The sequence below is a fragment of the Crinia signifera genome, chromosome 11, assembly GCF_055691185.1.
Source record: "Crinia signifera chromosome 11, ASM5569118v1, whole genome shotgun sequence".
In the NCBI taxonomy this organism is placed as follows: domain Eukaryota; kingdom Metazoa; phylum Chordata; class Amphibia; order Anura; family Myobatrachidae; genus Crinia; species Crinia signifera.
This window is the reverse complement of record NC_139227.1, coordinates 59,838,101-59,861,556: the sequence shown is the minus strand read 5'-3', so window position 1 is coordinate 59,861,556 and position 23,456 is coordinate 59,838,101. Positions and strand designations below refer to the sequence as shown.

At 43.1% G+C, this 23,456-nt stretch overlaps 1 protein-coding gene across 2 annotated transcripts; it reads left to right on the top strand.

Moving 5' to 3' along the window:
- The first annotated feature begins 4,946 nt into the window (after positions 1-4,946).
- LOC146045907 (uncharacterized) lies at positions 4,947-13,585 on the top strand. 2 transcript variants are annotated; one of them, XM_083165030.1, is made up of 3 exons: positions 4,947-5,524; positions 8,255-9,188; positions 12,625-13,585. In XM_083165030.1, the coding sequence occupies exons 1-3, from the start codon at positions 5,182-5,184 to the stop codon at positions 12,827-12,829; spliced, it is 1,482 nt and encodes a 493-aa protein (XP_083021156.1). In that variant the 5' UTR covers positions 4,947-5,181; the 3' UTR covers positions 12,830-13,585. The 2 variants fall into 2 exon arrangements, with proteins under 2 accessions (XP_083021156.1, XP_083021155.1); XM_083165029.1 differs by having other exon boundaries at positions 12,622-13,585.
- The last annotated feature ends 9,871 nt before the right edge of the window (positions 13,586-23,456 follow it).

Here is a 23,456-nt window from a genome sequence, read left to right as displayed (position 1 = left end):
CTTGTATCAAAATTGGTGAAACCCCTGGGGGTTTGAAATGTACACTATACCCCTAGATGAATTCCCTGAGGGGTGTAGTTTGCAAAATGGGGTGACTTGTGGGGGGGTTCCACTGTATTGGTGCAACATAGCACCCACCATTCATTCCACCAAAATCTGTGCTGCAAAATCCAAAAATCACTCCTTCCCTTCTGAGTCCTGCCATGCACCCAACTGGTATTTTTTGGTCACATGTGAGGCATTGCCGTACTCGGGAGAAATTGGGGCACAGATTTTGGGGTGCTTTTTTTCCTTCATACCTTCTGAAAATGAAAAATTTTGAGCCAGAACTGCATTTTTGTGTAAAAAAATGTAATTTTTCATTTTCACTGCCCAGTTGTATCAAAATTGGTGAAACCCCTGGGGGTTTGAAATGTACACTATACCCCTAGATGAATTCCCTGAGGGGTGTAGTTTGCAAAATGGGGTCACTTGTGGGGGGGTTCCACTGTATTGGTGCTTGGGGGGTCTTGCTAATGCGACATAGCACCCACCAAAATTCCACCAGAATCTGAGCTGCAAAATCCAAAAATCACTCCTTCCCTTCTGAGTCCTGCCATGCACCCAAATGGTATTTTTTGGTCACATGTGAGGCATTGCCGTACTCGGGAGAAATTGGGGCACAGATTTTGGGGTGCTTTTTCTCCTTCATACCTTCTGAAAATGAAAAATTTTGAGCCAGAACTGCATTTTTGTGTAAAAAATGTAATTTTTCATTTTCACTGCCCACTTGTATCAAAATTGGTGAAACCCCTGGGGGTTTGAAATGTACACTATACCCCTAGATGAATTCCCTGAGGGGTGTAGTTTGCAAAATGGGGTCACTTGTGGGGGGGTTCCACTGTATTGGTGCTTGGGGGGTCTTGCTAATGCGACATAGCACCCACCAAAATTCCACCAGAATCTGAGCTGCAAAATCCAAAAATCACTCCTTCCCTTCTGAGTCCTGCCATGCACCCAACTGGTATTTTTTGGTCACATGTGAGGCATTGCCGTACTCGGGAGAAATTGGGGCACAGATTTTGGGGTGCTTTTTCTCCTTCATTCCTTGTGAAAATGAAAAATTTTGAGCCAGAACTGCATTTTTGTGTAAAAAAATGTAATTTTTCATTTTCACTGCCCACTTGTATCAAAATTGGTGAAACCCCTGGGGGTTTGAAATGTACACTATACCCCTAGATAAATTCCCTGAGGGGTGTAGTTTGCAAAATGGGGTCACTTGTGGGGGGGTTCCACTGTATTGGTGCTTGGGGGGTCTTGCTAATGCGACATAGCACCCACCAAAATTCCACCAGAATCTGAGCTGCAAAATCCAAAAATCACTCCTTCCCTTCTGAGTCCTGCCATGCACCCAAATGGTATTTTTTGGTCACATGTGAGGCATTGCCGTACTCGGGAGAAATTGGGGCACAGATTTTGGGGTGCTTTGTCTCCTTCATACCTTCTGAAAATGACAAATTTGGATCCAGAACTGCATTTTTGTGTAAAAAAAATAATTTTTCATTTTCACTGCCCAGTTGTACCACAATTGGTGAAACCCCTCGGGGTTTGAAATGTACACTATACCCCTAGATGAATTCCCTGAGGGGTGTAGTTTGCAAAATGGGGTCACTTGTGGGGGGGTTCCTAACTTTTAGCATCTTATGGTGCCTAGAAACCTACATGGTGCCTAAAAAATAATCTCATAAAAAGGAGGCTCCAAAATCAAGTAGGTGCTCCTTCTATTATGAAGCCTGTGGTTTGGTCAACGTGCACACTAGGGCCACATATAGGATATTTATGAAAACAAAAGAATTGGGGGAATCAATTTTTAGTCACATTTCTCTAGTAAAATGTACTGTGTTCCTTAGAAAAATGTATTAAAATTGCAAATCTGCAAAAAAAATGAAATTTTGAAATTTCACCTACACTTTGTTTTAATTCCTGTGAAACACCTAAAGGGTTAACAAACTTCCAAAATGCTGTTTTGAATACTGTGAGGGGTGCAGTTTTTGAAATGGTATCATTTATGGGGGTGTCTCACATACAAGTCCCTCAAAGTCACAAAGTCACAGAACTGAACTGGTCCCTAAAAAAATCAGTGTTTGAAATTTTCTTGAAAATTTGAGAATTTGCTATTCATATTGTAAGCCTCCTAGTGTCCAAAAAAATTAAAAGGAAGTTGAAATAATGATGGAAACATAAAGTAGACATATGGTCTATGTTAGTTATTAACTATTTTGAGTGGTATGATTATTTGTTTCACAAGCAGAAAATTTAACATTTTGCAAATTGCTAAATTTTCCATTTTTTTACGACATTTTGGTATTTTTCACAAAAAAACACAGACTGTATCGACCCAAATTTACCACTAATTTGAAGTACAATGTGTCACGAAAAAACAATCTCAAAATCACTGGGATAAGTAAAAGCAAAAAAAAGTTATCCCCACTTAAGTGAGACATGTCAGATTTGAAAAAAAGGGCTCTGTCAGGAACGCAAAAACTGGCTCTGTCAGGAAGGGGTTAAAATATGTCAGTGATTAATGAGTGCAGCAGCTAGGTTGTCTGAAAAATGTGAACTGTTGGTAGCTCTCGAGGGCTAGGGTTGGCTACCACTGGAATATGTGATGCTCAGTGGTGCACCCCCGAGTTATTACATGTCATATTTGAAAGGAGAGAAAAAGAAACTTGGGTGGGGTGCACTCTAGGTCCCCCAACTGAAGTTATTCTGTTAAATTATATATAAATATAATTTAACAGAATTAATGCAAATACATACATTGCAATACATTAATGCAAAAATTATTTCCTAATATATAGTGCAGCTCCCCAAACACATCCTTGTTTAATAACCTTTTCTCCCCCTCATTTCTGATTTTGACTCCTTCCAAAAACCTTCGGTACTTGTGTATTATAACGGCGCCCACGAAATCGGCCGAAAATCGGCCGCAAATCGCATGGAAAAATCGGATGCGATTTTGCGGCCGATTTTTGGCCGATTTTCGGCCGATTTCCGTCCGATTTTCGACCGATTTTTCACTTTTTCCGGCCAATTTGCATGCTGTTCCATTATTGCAAACCTTGCACACCCCCGATTTCCATGGTAGTGCATCGCATGCAATATAGTGGCATGTGATGCATGCCATGCGATGCATGTGAAGCGATTCGATTTGTAATTGTACAATCACCCTGATGGGTGCTTACAATGTTAAATGCACCGCCATTGTTAACGCCACCCCCACTATCAACGCCAACCCGAAGCGTGGCGAGCGTAGCGAGCCCGCGAGGGGCGGCGGTACGCGTCCTCCGACCTTTTCATACCCCCACTATCCACGTCGGCGTGGAGTTGATTATAGATAGTGTGGCGAGCGCAGCGAGCCACCGAGCCCGAAGCGTGACGAGCGCAGCGAGCCCCGCGAGGGGACGCGGAATACATGTAAAGTAATCCGCGTCCCCTCGCCACGCTTCGGGCTCGGTGGCTCGCTGCGCTCGCCACACTATCTAAAATCAACTCCACGCCGACGTGGATAGTGGGGGTATGAAAAGGTCGGAGGACACGTACCGCTGCGCTCGCCACGCTTCGGGTTAGCGTTGATAGTGGGGGTGGCGTTAACAATGGGGGTGCATTTAACTTGCTGGCATGCGTTGCTATGCGATATTTAATTGTACAATCAGGGGCATTTTCCCGAAAATCACATCGCATACCATCGCATAGTACCTGGGGGTGTGCAAGGATGGAATAACATGCAAATCATCAGGAAATGGCCGAAAATCGGCAAAAAATCGGCCGAAAATCGGACGCAAATCGGACACAAAATCGCATCGCAGATCAAATCGGCCAAAAATCGCCAGAAAATCGGCCGCAAATCGGCCGATAAATCGGATGCGATATCGGATGCGATTTGGATTAAATCGGGCGCCGTTATAATACACAAGTACCAAACCTTCTTTTCCCCAGGAGAAGGGAAGCGTATCTATAATGGATGCAATGTATGCGGTTCACACAGGCCCCTGAGTTCCAGGGGACCCACACAGTGGCCATTTTTCTGTTGATCTGCGCATGCATAGTGGAGTCTGAGAGCTCCAGTGCTCAGACTCCACAGTGAAGCGGAGGTTCATGCATGCACAGTAGGGTCTGAGCACTAGAGCGCTCAGTCCCTACTGCACTTTAGATTTCAGTTTGAACACACCTCATCCAAATCTAATGCTGCCCATACACTTATGCAATAAAAGAGCCCCCTTACAGCACCCGATGTTGCATACCATCTTAAGATGGCACATCAGGTGCTGGAAGAGGGCGGCGTTGTAGTGTAGCGCTAGCGGACGGCGGGGGTCAGCAGAAATGTTTAAAACACTGGGCAGCCCTCTGATTGGCTGAGTCAATCAGAGGGCTGCCCAGTGTTTTAAACACTTCTGTCGGCACTGCTGACTGACCCCCGCTAGCGCTACTTCTAGCGCTATGCTACAATGCTATCCTTTGCCTACCCTCTCCCATGCCGCCAACAGTCCCTCCGGTCCCCTCTCTTCAAACCCCACTCTACTTTCCCTCTGCCCCTTACCTGCAGATAGCATTCGAGCATTGCATGTGGTTAAAATCCACATACGATTCCTGCAATTCGATAGATATTATGTTTGCGTTGAATATCGTGTCTACGCACGTGCCCGTGCATCGTTTCCAAACTTCCCTTGAAAATGCAATAATTCCATTTATCAGCCAGATGTGGTTTAAATCGAATGATTGCATGCAATATCTCACAAGTGTATGGGCAGCATAACTCTCTCTGCACACATTACATAACGCTTGTGCTTAGCAGCCTTAGCTAATATCCTCCTCAGTTACAGGACAGTGTACTCCAGTCCAGCCTACTGCTCTGCAACCAGTCACATGACTTGGCCTTCCCCGGAAGTCTCTGTGTAAGGTTTGGTGAGGTCATCCGGGCTGGAGAAGCCGGAAGTCCTGGCTAGCATAGTGCGTATGCGCAGTGAGCGCTAGGCGGAAATCTGTTCTCTGTTGTCGTTTTAGCGTGTGGCCCCGGGGCAGACTCCCGCACACAGCGTATATCGCGCTCTGAGAAGGGGGTAACATCAACGTTTCCGCTTGAATTTGTTTAGGAGAATACAGCGGCGCATCCGGGCATTTTCGTGCCAGACTGTCTCCAAAATGAAGGACACCATGAAGATCTTCGTCGGTAACGTGGACGATCGGACCACGCAGAACGAGCTGAGCGAGCTTTTCGAGAAGTACGGGCAGGTGGTGAGCTGCGCGGTCATGAAGCAGTACGCCTTCGTCCACATGCGCGGAGTGGACCGGGCCACGAAGGCGATCGACGGCCTGAACGGCTATGAGCTGAACGGCAAGAAGATGGTAGTGGAGCTGTCCAAGCCCAGGCCCCAGAACACGTGGAAGATCTTCATCGGCAATGTCGGTACCGGTTGCGACGTCAACGAGATCCGTGCCATGTTCGAGGTGTACGGGCGCGTGATAGAGTGCGATGTGGTGAAAGGTAATGATACCGGGGAGCGAGTGAGTTAAAATGGCGGCCTGTATGTGGCGGACACAAGATGGCTGCTGTGGCAGTAGCGCCGTCAGATCAGGTCTGTTAGGAAACTGTTAGTAGCTCCTGCATCCTGTACAGCACATCGGTGTCCCAGGTCCCTTACCACCCTGCATCTCGATTCAGCTATTTAGGACTTTTTTTTTTTTTTTTGTGGTGTTTTATTACCATTTAAGTGTTATAGGTGAGTTCATTTCAAAGTGATGTGCCAGTCTGGAAATGGCACCACCATAAATCCCCTGGTATGTGCACAGGTGGGCGTTGCTGCTGTGATCAGCAGCATTACGCGTTATCCCCATAGTAGCTCAGTTACAAAAATGTCTTTGGATGTGTTTGCTTGTCCGTACTAAATATTTGTACTGTACCATCTTTGAACTGGATGCATATTCTGTAGCACTCCAGGTGATACCCATGATGTGCCGCCATGACTGCACCTGAACTCCCCCTGGTTTTGTATCATAATAATGACCTTTCATTAACCGCCCCATAGTCCTGAAAAAAGAAAATATGCAATCCTGGAGCTACCATATGTTCAGCTTATGTACACACTGATTATTGCCCTCCCATGATTACATATTATTCTCTTAAAATCTCAGTTTGTTGGGTTCTTAACATATTGTTGGCTATGCTTTGGGAAGAGTAAAGTAATCCTGGGTACACATCAGGGTGATGTGTATCCCAGCCAACCTGAGGACCAATGGTATGATGCATTGTACAACTGTATACACTGCACAAAGTGCTGTATATTCATCCACACGCCGTCAGCAGTTGCCATTTGATGTGCAGTACCTCAGATAGGACAAACCCACTGATAATAGCTGGTACTGTGCAATCACTAATACCCCTTTTCCACTTGCAGAGCCGGGTCATACCCGGGAATGTGTTCCCGGGAATGTACCCTTTCACATTGCACTCAGACCTGGGATTGACCCGGAACAGCCCCATTCACACTGCTGATCCCAAGAAATCCCTGCAAATACACATGCATGTCATTAGAGCCCAAGAAAGCTCCAATCAGCGGGTACGGGACCATTCACACTGACCGCATCCCGTGTCAATTCCGGGTCCTACCCAGGTCAGGACCTGGGTCCTACCCAGGTCAGGACCTGGGTAGATATCCCGGAATGCTGAACACGGGATATTCGTCCAAGACCCTTTCACACTGAGCTAAATCCAGGGTTGATGCGTGTTCATGTGCAAAAACCCGGGATATTTTTGCAAGTGGAAAAGGGGTATAGTTGTCTAGGATGATACATACCCACTTTTCACTGACTGACCTGGAGATCGGCAAACAATCAGACACTTGAACATGGGTTCAAATAAAATATAAGATGACCAAAATCAGAACTAGTTTGTGTTATTTTAGATGTTCGTGAATTATTCTCTTGTTTGTCCATCCATTGGAATAGGTATTTGTTTAGGCAATGGCAAAGTACAGAATTAAGTTACGAAAAAACTTATTCCAAGTTATTTTTAAATGTCCGTATCCACGCACACATTTTTTGCACGGCTTATCTGCACCAGTGGTGGGAAAGTTTGTAGAAATAAATGGTTTGTTAGCCAAATGCCCATCAGATTATATCCTATGTCGCATATTTAATGTACCTTATGACCTCTAAACATGGGGCGATGGGATCAGTGTGCTGAGCAATCTAGTTCAGCACAGATCGCTCAGCACAAAGCACTGCACCAGCGATGAGCGATCTGTCATGGCCAGTGTTCTCAATTGAGGGAACACTGGCAGTGACTAAATTTTTACTGCATGCAGTATAAATCTGGTCAGGCGGGGGCCGTCGCCCATACCCACAGAACAATCTATGTTTCCTTTGCCCAGTGTGTATGGCACATTAGTTAAATACTTTTGGCAAATAAAATAATACAAATGATCCAGAACTTAACATTCTGTTATATAAAATGACCTAAATATAAAAATTATTTTTATCTTCTGCGGTTACAGCGCTGTTCTCTTCAGCATAATCCCTTCAGTGTAAGTGTTTGCGTTCCTCGTTCATGCAAAATAGGCTGCCTAAGCATATCTTGCTCTGAGTTGGCGTCCCAAGCTAAATGTTTTCATTAAAGTTTTCCATTTGAAATTACTTAATATTTTTTTGTTATAGGAAACAAGGAATAAATAAAGGCTTCAAAGCAATTACTGTATTGCAGTATCAGAAGTTAAGTTTTGGCGTGAAGGTGAACTGAAACAAAGGGTATAATCTTCGAGTTGGGTTTTTTTTGGCATGCTTTTAGTGTTCAGACTACGCTGTTTTAACAGGGCGCCACATTCTGCCCAAACAATAAATGTAAAAATGCGCCCTGCCCATTTTAGGGGTTCTGCCTTAAAACAATCTGCCCTCTCCCTTGCTGGCGCTGAGTGGATAGATCTTGGGACAACCCAGTACTGACATCTGGGGCATGCCAAAGAGCTGGTCAGACTGCCGCCCAATTGTGACATTGGCATGGTTGTGCCCCCACACTGGCAGGCCATGCTTTCTTTCATCTGCAAAATGCAGTGCCCCTGCTTCTTAGCGGGGACACTATTTTATTGCCGCAATAGTCTGTCATGCCCCATTAGTATCTTATCAAACGTAGATTTGAAAATGAAATAGAACTTTATTCGTGTTAGATGATTCACGTTTTATAACTTATTTCTTTTCCTCCCCCTGTATGCTACTTCATCAGATTATGCGTTCGTTCATATGGAGCGAGAAAGTGAAGCTAGGGAAGCTATCGAAAATCTGAATGGCAAAGAGATAAAAGGCAAACGGATTAACGTGGAGATGTCCAATAAAACTACGAAGCCCAACTCTAATGGTAGCTCCCATGGCAGTCGCCCTCGTAGGTCTCATGAATATAGAGATATGCCACAGAACCGCACTGAGGCATATGACCGCAGGAGAGCAGCTGAAGCAGCCTATGCATCCTATGCACTAAAATCACAATACGAGCGATATGCGGGAGACTCTGCGCGATATGCCTATGAAAGCAGAGCACGTCCTCCTTCCCCATTATACTACTCTCGTGACAGAAGTCCGCTGCGGAGGCCTCCTGCAAGTGCATATTATGAGGCACTGACCTCAAAGTACCGTTCTCCGGCATCAGGGTATGGTTCCTTTTCATCAAGCTTTGAGAGCCAGGCAACTACTTCATCAATGTCTTCTGCGTATGGAAGTCGAGCATCTGCACTTGGATCTGCTTATGGAAGTCAGACAGGATACGAGAGCCAGCCTTCTGCATATGGCACAGAACCCCCATCTTCCTATGGCTCCCAAAGTTCTGTAGGCTATGGGGCACAAGGATCAGCTGTGCCTGCCGCTTATGGGTCACAAGTGTCATCAGTGGTGTCGTCCTATGCCTCTCATACCGCATCCAGTGCTTATCCTTCTCAGACTGCTAATAACTCATTTGCGTCGTCACCTGCGCAAGCTGCTGCATATCGTCCGCAGCAGCAGAGTTCTGGCTATGAGTCTTCCCAAGTAACAGGCCTTGGACCACAGTCTGCTTACTCCTCTTTGCCAACACAAGCAGAAGCGCCGATATATGAGCGTGCTCGTCTTTCACCGCCGCTAAGCACTGCTGCCGACACCTACAATAAAACGGCAGAGGATTATAAAAGGTATGTAGTTCACCAAGTATTGCAGAGCTTTAGGAGTTTATTTACTAAGATGGGATTTTTATTTCAGATGGAATTTTGCCCTTTGCATCCAATCAGATTATACTTATTTATTTGGATGGTTGCCCATAGCAACATCCCATCATCAGTAGAATTCTAATCTTAGCAAATAAACCCTGTAACGCTTCAGGTATACTTGACCTGAAAGTTAGAGTTGAGTCAAAAGCACTAATTCGTGTCTAATCGTGGTTTGGTCATTTATAAATGTGCGTTTCTACACAGCAGTAAGCTGAATAAAGCAATGCATTTTTTATGTCTGACTAGTAACTTCTTATTACCGGCTATCCTGCAGTAGTGCAGGACACAGTTACTTTTTAGTAACTGGGAGCCCATGTCCAGCTAATCTCCCTAGTAACATCCACTTATGCGAATGGCTAAGCACGCGGTTGTTGTGGCGGAATCAGAGAATGGCTATGGTTCCTACTAGGACGTAGTAGAAGAAAAAATCCTTTAGGGACACACATCTTATTAGATTTGATATGGAGTGTAGCATAGAATTTGATGGCTGAAAACTGCTTGGCCCATCTAGTCTGCCCTTTTCCATTTATATTTAGGGTATGGGTGTTTAGGTTGACACAGGAAAAAGGTCGACATGGTAACAAGTCAACATGAGTTTTTTGTGTGTTTTTTGGGGGAGTATCGACATGGACATAATATAAGTATGAGTCCCTCGGATGCTTTGGGCACACTATTATATCCTCCCTCTTTTCCCCCATATTCTCACGCTATTTCCCTTTGGGGAATAGCGTAAGAATATGAACAAGTAGTTGGGTTTTTTTCTTTTTTAAATCACAAAAAAAACAACTTGTCAACCTTTGACCATGCTGACTGTTTTCCATGTCGACCTTTTTCCTGTGTCAACCAATAGTGTTTAACTTTTTGACTTGTCGACCTGAAAACCCATACCCTAAAGGTAAATGGAAAAGGGCAGACTAGTTGGGCCAAGCAACCTTAAATTGTTGATCTAACTAACGTTTTGTAGTATGCTTTAGGTGTTAATCAAACTTTGGGGCCACTAGTAAAAATAACAAATATTGTCAACCCCTAACATTTGAGAAAGAAGCAAGCATACAGAAGTAACTTCTTTTGCATGGCCGATATCAGAAAACACATTTTCCTTAATGACCTGTGTGAATACAGTGGGAGACCATGTAAAAGTAACTTCTGCATGCTTTATTGTAGGCTGAGTTCTCTTAAGGTACATACACACTGGGCATTTTTGCACAGCGATTTATAGTGAAATTGCTGGGCTGAAAATCAATCGGTGCATACACAGTGACCGTTTTTAGCCCATCTAATCAATTTTCATGTGGTGGACGACTTAGGATGCTATGGAAAGCCATCCACACAGCTGTTAATACTAGCAGGTAAGCAGCAGGCGTTGTTGCCCATAGCAACCAATCGTCTATCATTTTCTAGGATGCAAATGGGAAGTAAGACTCTGGTTGCTATGAGCAACCTCTCCTCTTCATTTTAAGAAGCTTTAGTAATTTACCACTCAGCTAGCTGGTCAGCAATCGGCCTAAAGGTTGTGGCAATTTCCCTTCATCCCACACAATAGACTACTTAATGAACAACTGAATTGCATTATACTGCTGCATACGATATCAGCTGCTGCCTTGTGGCACAGTCTAGCATAGGCATGTCTAAAATCGGGCCCTCTAGCTGTTGTGAAACTACACATCCCAGCATGCCTTTCATAGTTTTAGCATTCCCTAATAGCAAAACTGTGGCAAAGCATGACAAAACTTGTAGTTTCACAGCAGCTGGAGGGCCATAGTTTGGACAGGCCTAGCCTAGCAAATGTCACGCCGGAGTACGCACTAGGTACTATGTACTATTTAGCATTTCAGTAAGGAAAATTGTTCTAAGGACAGATACAAAAAAATGCAGCCCAGTAATTTTTTTTTTTTCAGGTACAAGGTGCAGTTATTTGCTGATTTAATAAAAATTTTAAAAACAACATAAGCCAAATAGTCTCACAATTGCGGGATCCTGCAAGAGTAAGCCCCAGATATTTAGGATCTAAAAACAAAATTTAGTCTTATTCAATCCTGAATTTTATAGGTTTTAATAATGAGTTAAGTAATTTTACACATGAAATGAAAACAAAACTATGAAACCTATCATTATGCTTGTAAACTATTACAGATGTGTAGAACGCATGATTATAGAGGTGTAGTGGTGCCACTTACCCCTTCCATACCCAGTGTTGCTACGTTAGAAAGGGGAGCTTCACCGGACATGGCTAAGTGTTCCAATTTCGGGGAACCAGGAAAATTGGGTTGACATGGAGACTTCCTGGTCTCCATGTCAACTCCTACACTGTGACAGAAGCAGAGTGCTACACATTGTTACAGTGAAGTACCTGGCTCCTGTCATTAAGCACTTCGGTGTTGCCACTTAGCAGGTGACATCTGGTTGTTGGCCGCACCAGCCTTGTGATGTCACTACAGTTGTGTCCTGCTATTGCTTTGCAGTGTTTGGATCCTGTGATGCACAGGCAACGTGGGGGTGCAGTCCTGCGGCTTTCACATAGAACCGAATAGATCGCTTTTACCCGTGAATGTCAGAAGCCGGCAGTCTTGGTGCATATTCTATTCAATATTTTTGCTTTGGCACATATTAATGCTTTTACATTTGATCACTTGTGGGCTGTGACATTTGGTCCCATAAACACTTTGAGGAGGAAGCACTAAAAAGGCCAAAAATAGTACTCCATCACACTTGTGGGTGAGCCATACAAATAGGTATTTAAATATATACTTTGCCCAGGGCTCTTCTGGGGGTACAGGGGAAACAAACTCCCAGTGAGCTCTGCTGCCTGAGGCCCAACCCCCCTCCTAGGGATCAGATTACAGACTTTGCACTTAAATTATACATATGTTAACTTTTACTATTGAGAAAGAAGGTGTATTGTGGTAAGCCAAGCCTCTGTGGCACCAGGCCACCCCACCTGTGGAAACTAACAACACCGCTAAGCATTGGCCTCCACCAGTGGCCACTACTACTACATTCTCCTGGTGGGCCTTTCATGTCCCAGGGATACATTGATATTGGCACTGAATTGGTCCAGTTACAGTGTATACTGGCTGTTTATCGAAAAAAATAAAAATATAAACTGTTTAGGGGAGCATACCTATGCTTCACAATGTAGTAATTATGAACTATTATCAAATTATTATGAATAAGGAAAGAATCTTAAACCTGCAGTGACTTGAAACCTGAGCAAATTGTAGGTTCCATTTAATGGCCATGGTGTTTTTATTGTAGGGTTTACATACAATTTTTTTTATATTCTTGTCTTAGTGTGGTTTTAATTGCATTTACTTTTATTTTCCGCCTCCCATTAAAGCTTCCTTTTGTGTCTCGACAGCAGGCTTGCTTCTGACCGCCGTTTCTCTGAATTATCTGATTATCGCCGTTTAACACAAGAGTCACAGGATCCCTTACGCCGATCGCCGCCTAAATCTCAGCTGGACTACCGCCGCCCATCAGAAATGCAATCTGATTATTCTCAGTATGCTTCTTACAATGATTATTTAAGAGCAGCACAATTTTCTGGCTATACTCGCCGTATGTAATAGTGTTCCTCAGTGATTAGTAATTATGTAGGTTGGTGTTTCCATTTTCTGATTGAGTTAACATAAAAGGGCAGGTTTTTATAATTTTTTTTTATTTTTTTAACCTACTTTTTGGTTAATCTGTTTATATTCAGACATCTATTTTGGGGGGGGTCGGGGAGAGGGCAACAAATCGAGAAGAATTCTTGATATTACAGCTCGGCGGTTTCCATATAGAAACAAGCAATGGTAAATTATCATAACATCAGGAAGTAATTTGTACTATTCAACAAATAATGCAGGAACACCCAGAAGTTTAAGTTGGAGTATTTCCATTCCCATAGTCGCATAGCAAAATGCTCTACCATAATTATCTGAACATTTCAGCTGCATTCAGCAACTGTGCTCGTACTATATGTAGAACATATTTCCCCTTGGAGACAAAACCATTAAATAATTAAAAAAAAATACAGAAGAATGTATTATCATTTTATGCTTTGCAAAGAATTAAAACCACAACAAGAGAAGTTTTTAATTGACAGGAGCCAAATTGCGCTTGGGTTATGTTGAAAGTAAATAAATTTATATCTAGCACAGTGTGGTCTGTAGATCAGCACTTGTATACAAACCAGACCTGTGCTAGAAACACCACAGCAGACAGCGCCACCCCAGACAGGAAACAGAAACTGCATCGGTTTTCAAAGAATCAACACTATATAGTGTTCACTCTAGCATTTAGAGCGGGCAGGGCGCCGGGGGGGGGGGGGGGGGGGGGCGCGCGGACCGGGCATGCCGAAGTCACAGCTGGGGGCGGGCCCAGACGCCATGTCATCATAGGGGGCGGGCCCGGCCACGTCCGGCCCCTCCGAAGTTGCTGTGCTGCCGGCGGAAGCACCGGGCATCGCCGTCTACAGCGGCGCTGGGCTCCCCCGTGCCCTCATTCAAAAATGCTATTTTTTTGGGCTTGTGCTTGGAGTGAGCACACTCTGGATGAACAGTTGAATTGTGTGCGGATCTGTCGTGTGTGTGTATGTATGTGTGTGTGTTTTTTTTTTTTTTAGATGTAGTTGACTTGACATCATTTTACTGCTTTCTTTATTTTCAGTGCTACATGTCGCTTTGAAACATGCTTGCAACAACATTTTCTGTAAGGTTTGATTCATGACAATTTAAGCACATTAAAGAAAACCACCTTTTAAGCATTTACACTTTCCAAATGTTTTGTTGAAGTCCACTGTTACTGAATGACTTAAGAGTTGGTGGGCAATTAGGTGTTTTATGTAGCTCTACAGTAATTTCAGAAAACGTAGCTTGCGGAACTTCGACCTAACTTGTGAGTGTTATTATGCAAAGATTTTAAGTAGAGCATGTGCTTTAACTCAAAGCAACTAATAAGATATTCACTTTCATAAGTATGATGAAGCTGTAAGAAGGGATTAGGTATGTGTCAGCATTGCCACTGATATGGGATTCTGGGGCTGTTAATTCCACTGCCGGCATTGTAACTGACGCCCTTCGAAAGGTGAACATGGTGAATTGTTCAGTTTTCAGCACATAATTTTATTGCACAATGTTTTGCCTTTTTCCTATAGTGCATCCTCTTTCCCAGGTAAATGATGGTCATGCACGCGGCGCCTACATGTAAAATACAATTTTATTTGTCAGACAGGTACATCTCTTATCATTTCTCCATGGTCCAGTTCTGATGGAGAAGTGAATTCAGTGGTGGACAGGGTCAGCATGGGCACTCGGACTGTCCTGCGGTTATGCAGCAAGTTGCAAAGCACTTTGTATATTCTGACACCTTTCCATCGTAGGCTGCATTAACAATATCAGAAATTTGTGCTTCAGTATCTCTTCTTTGGGATTGGACCGGGCTGGTTTGTCTTAGCTTACCAAGTTCATCAGTGAGGTTTGGACCCCCATAACCCTGTCACCAGTTGATATTGCTTGGACCACTTTCAGTTGGAATTAACCCCTGCATACCTGGAACACCCCACATGACCTGTTTTGAAGATGCTATGACCCAGTGGTCTAACCATCAGTTTGGCACATGTCTGAATTGCTCAGGTACTTACATAAGCACATTTTTCCTTAATCAAACACATCAACTAAGAACTGAGTGTTCACTTGTGTAATATATCATAAAAATTGTGTGTCCCATATCTCAGATAGTATGCTTTAATCCACAGCTCTCAACTGTGTGTGTTTATCTTAAATGTTGTCACCATTAACTGCTTAACACATTTGTGGCATTTCTCCAAAGGAAATCAAGTATTATAAGTATTCTGGAAATTCTGAGATTTCATTTATGAAATTGTTGCACCCCTCTGTCCAGTTTATCATTTTAATGGGGTTCAAGGCTGGAGACTGCTGGGCATTTCATTATTTGAAATATTTTCCATAAAAGTAGATTAGATATGTTATAGAGCAGGGATGGGGAACCTTCGGCCCTCCAGATGCTGTTGAACTACACATCCCAGCATGCCCTGCAACAGTTTAAGGTGGCCATACACACACAGATTTATCTTCAGATCTGGCTGGTTGGGACAAAAACATGGTTATGGATGAAAGCAAATGACAGTTGACCATTTGCTTGGAAATGCTGGAAAACTAACAAACTGTCCCTCGTCCATAACCATGTTTTTGTTCCAACCAGCCAGATCTGAAGATAAATCTTAAGGGCCCCATACATCAGCAATTAATTGTGACAATTTTCAGATATGGAGATGATTGCCACAATTAATTTTAGATGTGTGGGCTCCCCCTTTTGGCAATCCCAATCAAAATCGCCAATCGATTGCTTAATCAGGTTTTTAAACATGTTTAATAATCTGGTATTATCTGCAGATCTTTTTTATGTGTGGGCATTCCCAATTCATCTTCTCCATCTATTTACATTATGAACAGCAATCGATTGGGCAATTTCCAGATATAAAGATGCAATATTTAGATGGAAAAATCTGCCGATCACTGAAATAAATCTGTAATGTGTGGGCAAAATCAGATAGATTGTAAAATCCATTTATCTGGCCAAAAAATCCCTGTATCTGGAAATCCATAAATCGTGATTGCTGAAGTATGGGGCCCATTACTAGTGTATGGGCACCTTTAGTATGGCCAAATATCAAAACTGTTGCAGGGCATGCTGGGATGTGCAGTTCAACAACAGCTGGAGGGCCCAAGGTTCCGCATTGCTGTTATAGAGGTTTGTTTGGGTCCTATTTTTGCACTTTGGATATACCATTGCCCAACTTGATGTAGACCATACATAGACTGTTGCGTGACCTTTTTGTTTTATTGTCTAAATTACTCTGCAGATTGCTGAATGATCCAGCTATTCCCAACATAATTGACTATTTCCACTAATCCCCCCCCCCCCCCTCTTACAAAAAAACTTAGTTTTTTTTTTTTACTTAATATATAAATAAAAACTTGTGTGTTTTCCATAAGCCACCATCACAAAATAACAACCACTATTGTAAGTAACAAGTTATTAATACAGTGGTGTTAAATAATAAGTCACCCCTTAGATACAGGGTGAAATATTTGATTCTTTTTAGTAAAAGTTTTTTTCTGTGTTTTTATGATCTGTGCTATAAATCCAAACAATAAAAATTGTTTTGATCTATTCTGATTATATTTATTTTTAATAGTTGTATTGATAGCTCTTTCGTTTGATTATGATACATTGTGTATATGTACTAAATATGAAATTTCGGCACCCCAATACGATTTTTGATTGTATAAGCAGCCTAATGTGTGCTTACAATGTTAAATGAACCCCCACTATCAACGCGAACTCGAAGCGTGGCGAGCGCCGGAGGTACGCGTCCTTCGACCTTTTCATACCCCTACTATCCACGTCGGTGTGGAGTTGATTTTAGATAGTGTGGCGAGCGCACGCATATTACTTTTCATGTATTCCGCGTCCGCTCGCTGCGCTCGCCACATTATCTAAAATCAACTCCACGCCGACACGGATAGTGGGGTTATGAAAAGGTCGGAGGACGTGTACCCTCGCTGCGCTCGCCATGCTTCGGGTTCGCGTTGATAGTGGGGGCATTGAACATTGTACCCATCAGGGTGGTTGTACAATAAAAAATTGTATACCATCGCATTGTATGCCATGCGATACAATTTTTTTATTGTACAATATCGCATACCATATTTAGTCTTATGGTATACGATGCGATGAGCGCCATGCTAGGAAACAAGTACCGAAATATCAAATATAGCTGTAAAAATGTAATGTATAAATACCAGTAGACGCAGACTGGAATAGGATACATTTGATTATAATGAAATCGCAAAGTATTACCTGACAACTTCTCCATCATTTATTTTCATGATGTTTCAATTTTGGTCCTATATGAGACATTTGTAAGAGCACTTATATGATATGAAATGAAACTTTTTACAGCCTAAGAACTCCTTTATGGTAGGTTAAACATTTTTTCTAAAAATACTGGTTAGTTTAGCCTTTTGCAAATATCACTGACACATTTTAATAGTTTTATGACATGAAGGTTCATTTTCTATAAGTTTGGCATTTCTAAAGATGCAGAAACTAAAGCAAGACACTTAAATAGTTCTAGTACAGCATAGCCTTGCAAGGATCTTGTACCATAGGAACCTGCTTCAGCATTTGCCCTTAATCTGAGGTTTTGCATACATAAACTAAAGAAAATATGTGAAGGTGCCTATACATGGTACAATTATTGTATGCAGTTTGGACTAGATCGCATTGCATACGTTTGGCAATGCAATGAGATGCGATCTAGTACAAAAAATGTATGTGCAGCACATGTTTTTTATGCTGTTCAATGTGATTGTACCTACCGTGTATGGGACACCTTAAGGAGCTAGGGATTGGGATTGTGCGATGTAAGTTTCAGCAGCCACCACCACCGTGGAGGAATGCCACAATACAACAAGAAGAAAAAAGGACCATGTGGCGCTTAATGACTCATGCAAAACAATGATGGTAAAAAAAAAAATTCTTACATTTATTTAAGGATAAAAAACAGAAAACATAAAAAATATGAAAAGTATTAAATCAGTAGACATATAAATAACCATCCGGGGGTATCTATCTTTCTTGCATCACATGCATCCCCACATGCCATACCGTGGCAACTGCCCATAGGGGAGCCGTTGAACTGCATACGATAAATATTATGCTTTCTTAGCATACGATCTATCTTATGCGACCCCCAACTACTAAATTTGACAAATCTTACGTGCAGCACTTGCGATATCGGAATCTGAGGTTAGGTACATACAATTTCCGCACCTTTCACACTATTACTCCCCTTGATCCGTCGGAATCCGGTGTGAAGGGCGCAAATCTTATTTTATGGTCAGCTTTAGTTCAAAGGTTCCGAAACCGTTGGCACCCTAAAAGTTCAGGTTTTAAATATCTGTTTGGGCACAGATTACTTAATTAGTATTTCAGTCAGTTTTATTGAACCATCTGTGCTAAGCCATGCATATAAGTAAAACTTGTACTATTGGGGTTTCTTGAGTACTGTGTTTGGGAAGCTCTGCCTTATGGGGCAATTACAGACCCATTTCTAAGTGATCTGACTAGATTACTTAGAAAAGGAGCATGGATTGCCCTGTGTGTAGGGCCCCCACTGATGCGCGGTCCTGCATGTTGCTATCGCCTGACTAGATGTCTACTGCATGCAGAATAAATCAAGTCATCACCTATGTTCTCTCTTTTGAGAACATGGGCAGTGATCTGCTTAACTAGGTTGCTTGGCATAAAGCTCCCATCACCCCATGTGTACCATGGTATTAGTTGATCTTTACTCAAGGGTGCAAAATGTTTTTCAGTCTGATGTGAGGCTGGATCAATGTTTTCTTTACTAAATAGGGGAGCAATAGAAAGCTGTAGGTTAGCGACAAAGAAAGTGTAGCTTGGATATATAGATTCTCCCACCACAGCCCTAGGGGGAAATTGACCAAGATGAGAGTACTATTTCACATGGGATGTTGTTATGGGAAACCAATCAGAATCTGCTTATTATTTAGCACCTTCTAGAACAGTGATGGCTACATGACACTCCAGCTGTTGTTAAACTACACATCCCAGCATGCACTGCTACAGGTTTATTATTGTAGTTCAACAACAGCTGGAGTGTCAAGGTTAGCCATCACTGTTCTAGAAGATAATAGTATATGATTGGTTGCCCATAGCAACATCCTATTTGAAATAGAACTCTGTCTTAATATTCCCCACCTAGGGTCAGTATACAAAGAAAACACACTAATCGTGTAATAATGGATCATAGTATGTCTGAGATCTAGGTTATTTATATATATATATATATATATATATATATATATATATATATATATATATATATATATATATATATATATATATATATATATACACACAGTCGGGCAAAAAAGTATTTAGTCAGCCACCAATTGTGCAAGTTCTCCCACTTAAAAAGATGAGAGAGGCCTGTAACTTTCATTATAGGTATACCTCAACTATGAGAGACAAAATGAGGAAAAAAAAATCCAGAAAATGACATTGTCTGATTTTTAAAGAATTTATTTGCAAATTATGGTGGAAAATAAGTATTTGGTCAATAACAAAAGTTCATCTCAGTACTTTGTTATATACCCTTTGTTGGCAATGACAGAGGTCAAACGTTTTCTGTAAGTCTTCACAAGGTTTTCACAAACTGTTGCTGGTATTTTGGCCCATTCCTCCATGCAGATCTCCTCTAGAGCAGTGATGTTTTGGGGCTGTCGCTGGGCAACACGGACTTTCAACTCCCTCCAAAGATTTTCTATGGGGTTGAGATCTGGAGACTGGCTCGGCCACTCCAGGACCTTGAAATGCTTCTTACGAAGCCACTCCTTTGTTACCCGGGCAGTGTGTTTGGGATCGTTGTCATGCTGAAAGACCCAGCCACGTTTCATCTTCAATGCCCTTGCTGATGGAAGGAGGTTTTCACTCAAAATCTGACGATACATGGCCCCATTCATTCTTTCCTTTACACGGAGCAGTCGTCCTGTTCCCTTTGCAGAAAAACAGCCCCAAAGCATGATGTTTCCACCCCCATGCTTTACAGTAGGTATGGTGTTCTTTGGATGCAACTCAGCATTCTTTCTCCTCCAAACACGACGAGTAGAGTTGTTACCAAAAAGTTCTATTTTGGTTTCATCTGACCATATGACATTCTCCCAATCCTCTTCTGGATCATCCAAATGCTCTCTAGCAAACTTCAGACGGGCCTGCACATGTACTGCCTTTAGCAGGGGGACACGTCTGGCACTGCAGGATTTGAGTCCCTGGCGGCGTAGTGTGTTACTGATGGTAGCCTTTGTTACTTTGGTCCCAGCTCTCAGCAGGTCATTCACTAGGTCCCCCCGTGTGGTTCTGGGATTTTTGATCACCGTTCTTGTGATCATTTTGACCCCACGGGGTGAGATCTTGCGGGGAGCCCCAGATCGAGGGAGACTATCAGTGGTCTTGTATGCCTTCCATTTCCTAATAATTGCTCCCACAGTTGATTTCTTCACACCAAGCTGCTTACCTATTGCAGATTCAGTCTTCCCAGCCTGGTGCAGGTCTACAATTTTGTTTCTGGTGTCCTTTGACAGCTCTTTGCTCTTGGCCATAGTGGAGTTTGGAGTGTGACTGTTTGAAGTGTTGGACAGGTGTCTTTTATATAGATAAAGAGTTCAAACAGGTGTCATTAATACAGGTAACGAGTGGAGGACAGAGGAGCCTCTTACAGAAGAAGTTACAGGTCTGTGAGAGCAAGAAATCTTGCTTGTTTGTTTTTGACCAAATACTTATTTTCCACCATAATTTGAAAATAAATTCTTTAAAAATCAGACAATGTCATTTTCTGGATTTTTTTTCCTCATTTTGTCTCTCATAGTTGAGGTATACATATGATGAAAATTACAGGCCTCTCTCATCTTTTTAAGTGGGAGAACTTGCACAATTGGTGGCTGACTAAATACTTTTTTGCCCGACTGTATATATAGTACTTATGTAGTATCTGGGCTGCCGATTTTGTGATTGTATGCCTTACCTTAAGGCATACAATCAGATGCGATGCGATTCGATGCGATTTTGCATAGGATTCAATGTTAAGAAGGTCCTGTTCATTTCCCCACTATCCAAGTGGGCATAGAGTTGATTTTATATAGCGTGGCGAGCGCAGCGAGCCACCGAGCCCGAAGCGTGGCGAGCCCCGCGAGGGGACGCATATTTCTTAAAAAGTATTCTGTGTCCCCTCGCGGGGCTCGCCACGCTTCGGGCTCGGTGGCTCGCTGCGCTCGCCACAGGTTTATATCCAACTCCATGCCCACTTGGATAGTGGGGAAAGGAAAAGGACCCCTTTTTCCCATTGAATTCTATGTTAAAATGGACTCAGACCATTTTAACATTGAATCCTATGGAAAAATCTTGACCATCGCATCGCATACGATTTGGTCGCATGCGATACGATGCGATGCGATCCGATTTCTAAATCGGAAGCCCAGATACTACATAAGTACCATATATATGTATGTATGTGTGTTTGTTCCAGCACTCTGAAATGACTGGAGCAATTTACAGTATACTTGGTACACACATGACTTATAATCTGGAAATAAAAATACTGTGGGGATCTCGGGCCTAAAAAGGGGTAAGTGGTTCCGGGAAGGAAGATATCCAACATAACTCTGCAATGCCTGGAGCAATTTACACCAAACTTGATACACATATAATTTAAAAATAATGTATGGTTTAGACATCCCTAGCCACCCCCATTGGCGTCCCGGGGACGGGATCCGCCCTCTACACAAAATGGGTCAGGAAAGCAAGATATCCAGCATAACAAAATACGGTACATATGAGTTATCCGGGCGCCCGATTTCTAAATCGGGTCGGATCGGGCACATCGCATCGCATGCGACCATCGGATGCGATGCGATGACCCGATTTTTCCATAGGAATCAATGTTAAAATGGACTGAGTCCATTTTAACATGGAATTCAATGGGAAAAAGGGGTCCTTTTCATACCCCTACTATCCAAGTGGGCATGGAGTTGGATATAAACCTGTGGCGAGCCACCGAGCCTGAAGCATGGCGAGCGTAGCGAGCCCCGCGAGGGGACATAGAATACCGTCCCCTTGCGGGGCTCGCTTCGCTCGCCACGCTTCGGGCTCGGTGGCTCGCTACGCTCGCCACAGGTTTATATCCAACTCCATGCCCACTTGGATAGTAGGGGTATGAAAAGGACCCCTTTTTCCCATTGAATTCCATGTTAAAATGGACTCCGTCCATTTTAACATTGATTCCTATGGAAAAATCGGGTCATCGCATGCGATGCGATATCGCATCGCATCGCATCTGATTGTATGCCTTAACTTAAGGCATACAATCAAAAAATCGGGCGCCCAGATAACTCATAAGTACCCAAAATACTGTGTGGGTAAGATAACCCCGTGGAGGTCCGTGGGTCATGGAAGCAAGATATCCAACATAACTCTGGAGAAATTTACACCAACCTTGCTACAGATATTACTTACAATCTGGAAAAAAATTAATGTGGGGGTTAAGACACCGCTAACATCCCTGTGGAGGTCCTGACGCCCCCAAAATGGGTCTGCCTACTACGTAAAGTGGATCAGGGAAGCAAAATATGGAAAGGTGCATAACGGGGTAGAGAACATTGATTTGGTTCCTATCGGGTTACGACTACTTAGACCCACAATGTTGCCCACCAAACCATAGGAATGGTTAGTGGTTAAGATTACAATAAAGAAGGTGGGAATGGTGATTGGTTGTGCAATTAGCACTCTTCTTTATTTTAAGCATAACCAAACGCAGGCAACGCCGGGTACCTCAGCTAGTTAATGTATAAATGCCAGTGGATTCTTTATTCATTCATACGAAAAAATACAACCAATCAACTTTGCAGCTATCAGTAATACCCCTTTCACACTTGCAAAAATATCCTGGGTTTTTGCATATGAACGCGGATCAACCTGGGATTTAGCTCAGTGTGAAAGGGAATTGTCACCGCATCCTGTGTTCAGCATTCTGGGATTTCTACCCAGGTCCTGACCTGAGTAGATTCCGGAATCGACACAGGATGCGGTGAGTGTGAACGGGTATTCTGGGTCAGCGTGACCCAGATCCGTTCACTGCAGTGAAAATACGCCGCTGGGAGGTGCTGACATCTCCCAGCGCCGCTCCGGCTAAGCCTCCAGATGATGCCACCCGCCCGACTTCATTCCGGGTAGGGTGGCCAGTGTGAAAGCACTTGCAAGCCGGGTCACGCCCGGAACTTAGAACCCGGCTTGCAAGTGTGAAAGGAGTATAAATCAACCTGCCTTTCACCCTGTTGCAGTACGGATGGTGTAATGGTTAGCATTACTGCCTCACTGAGGTCATGGGTTCAATACCCACCATGGCCCTAAAGGTGCGTACACACGGGGCAATATATTGCTCAGCAATCATTGCCCCGTGTCCCGTTTTCATCTGCGACCAGAGATGGTCGCAGATGAAAATTTAAACACTGCTGGGTGAAGAGGCAGGGGATGTCGCTGGTCGGAGGAGCATGCTCCTCCGACCAGCGACCATTCAGGGGCTGAAAACAGGAGCGCGCACCCGGCGAT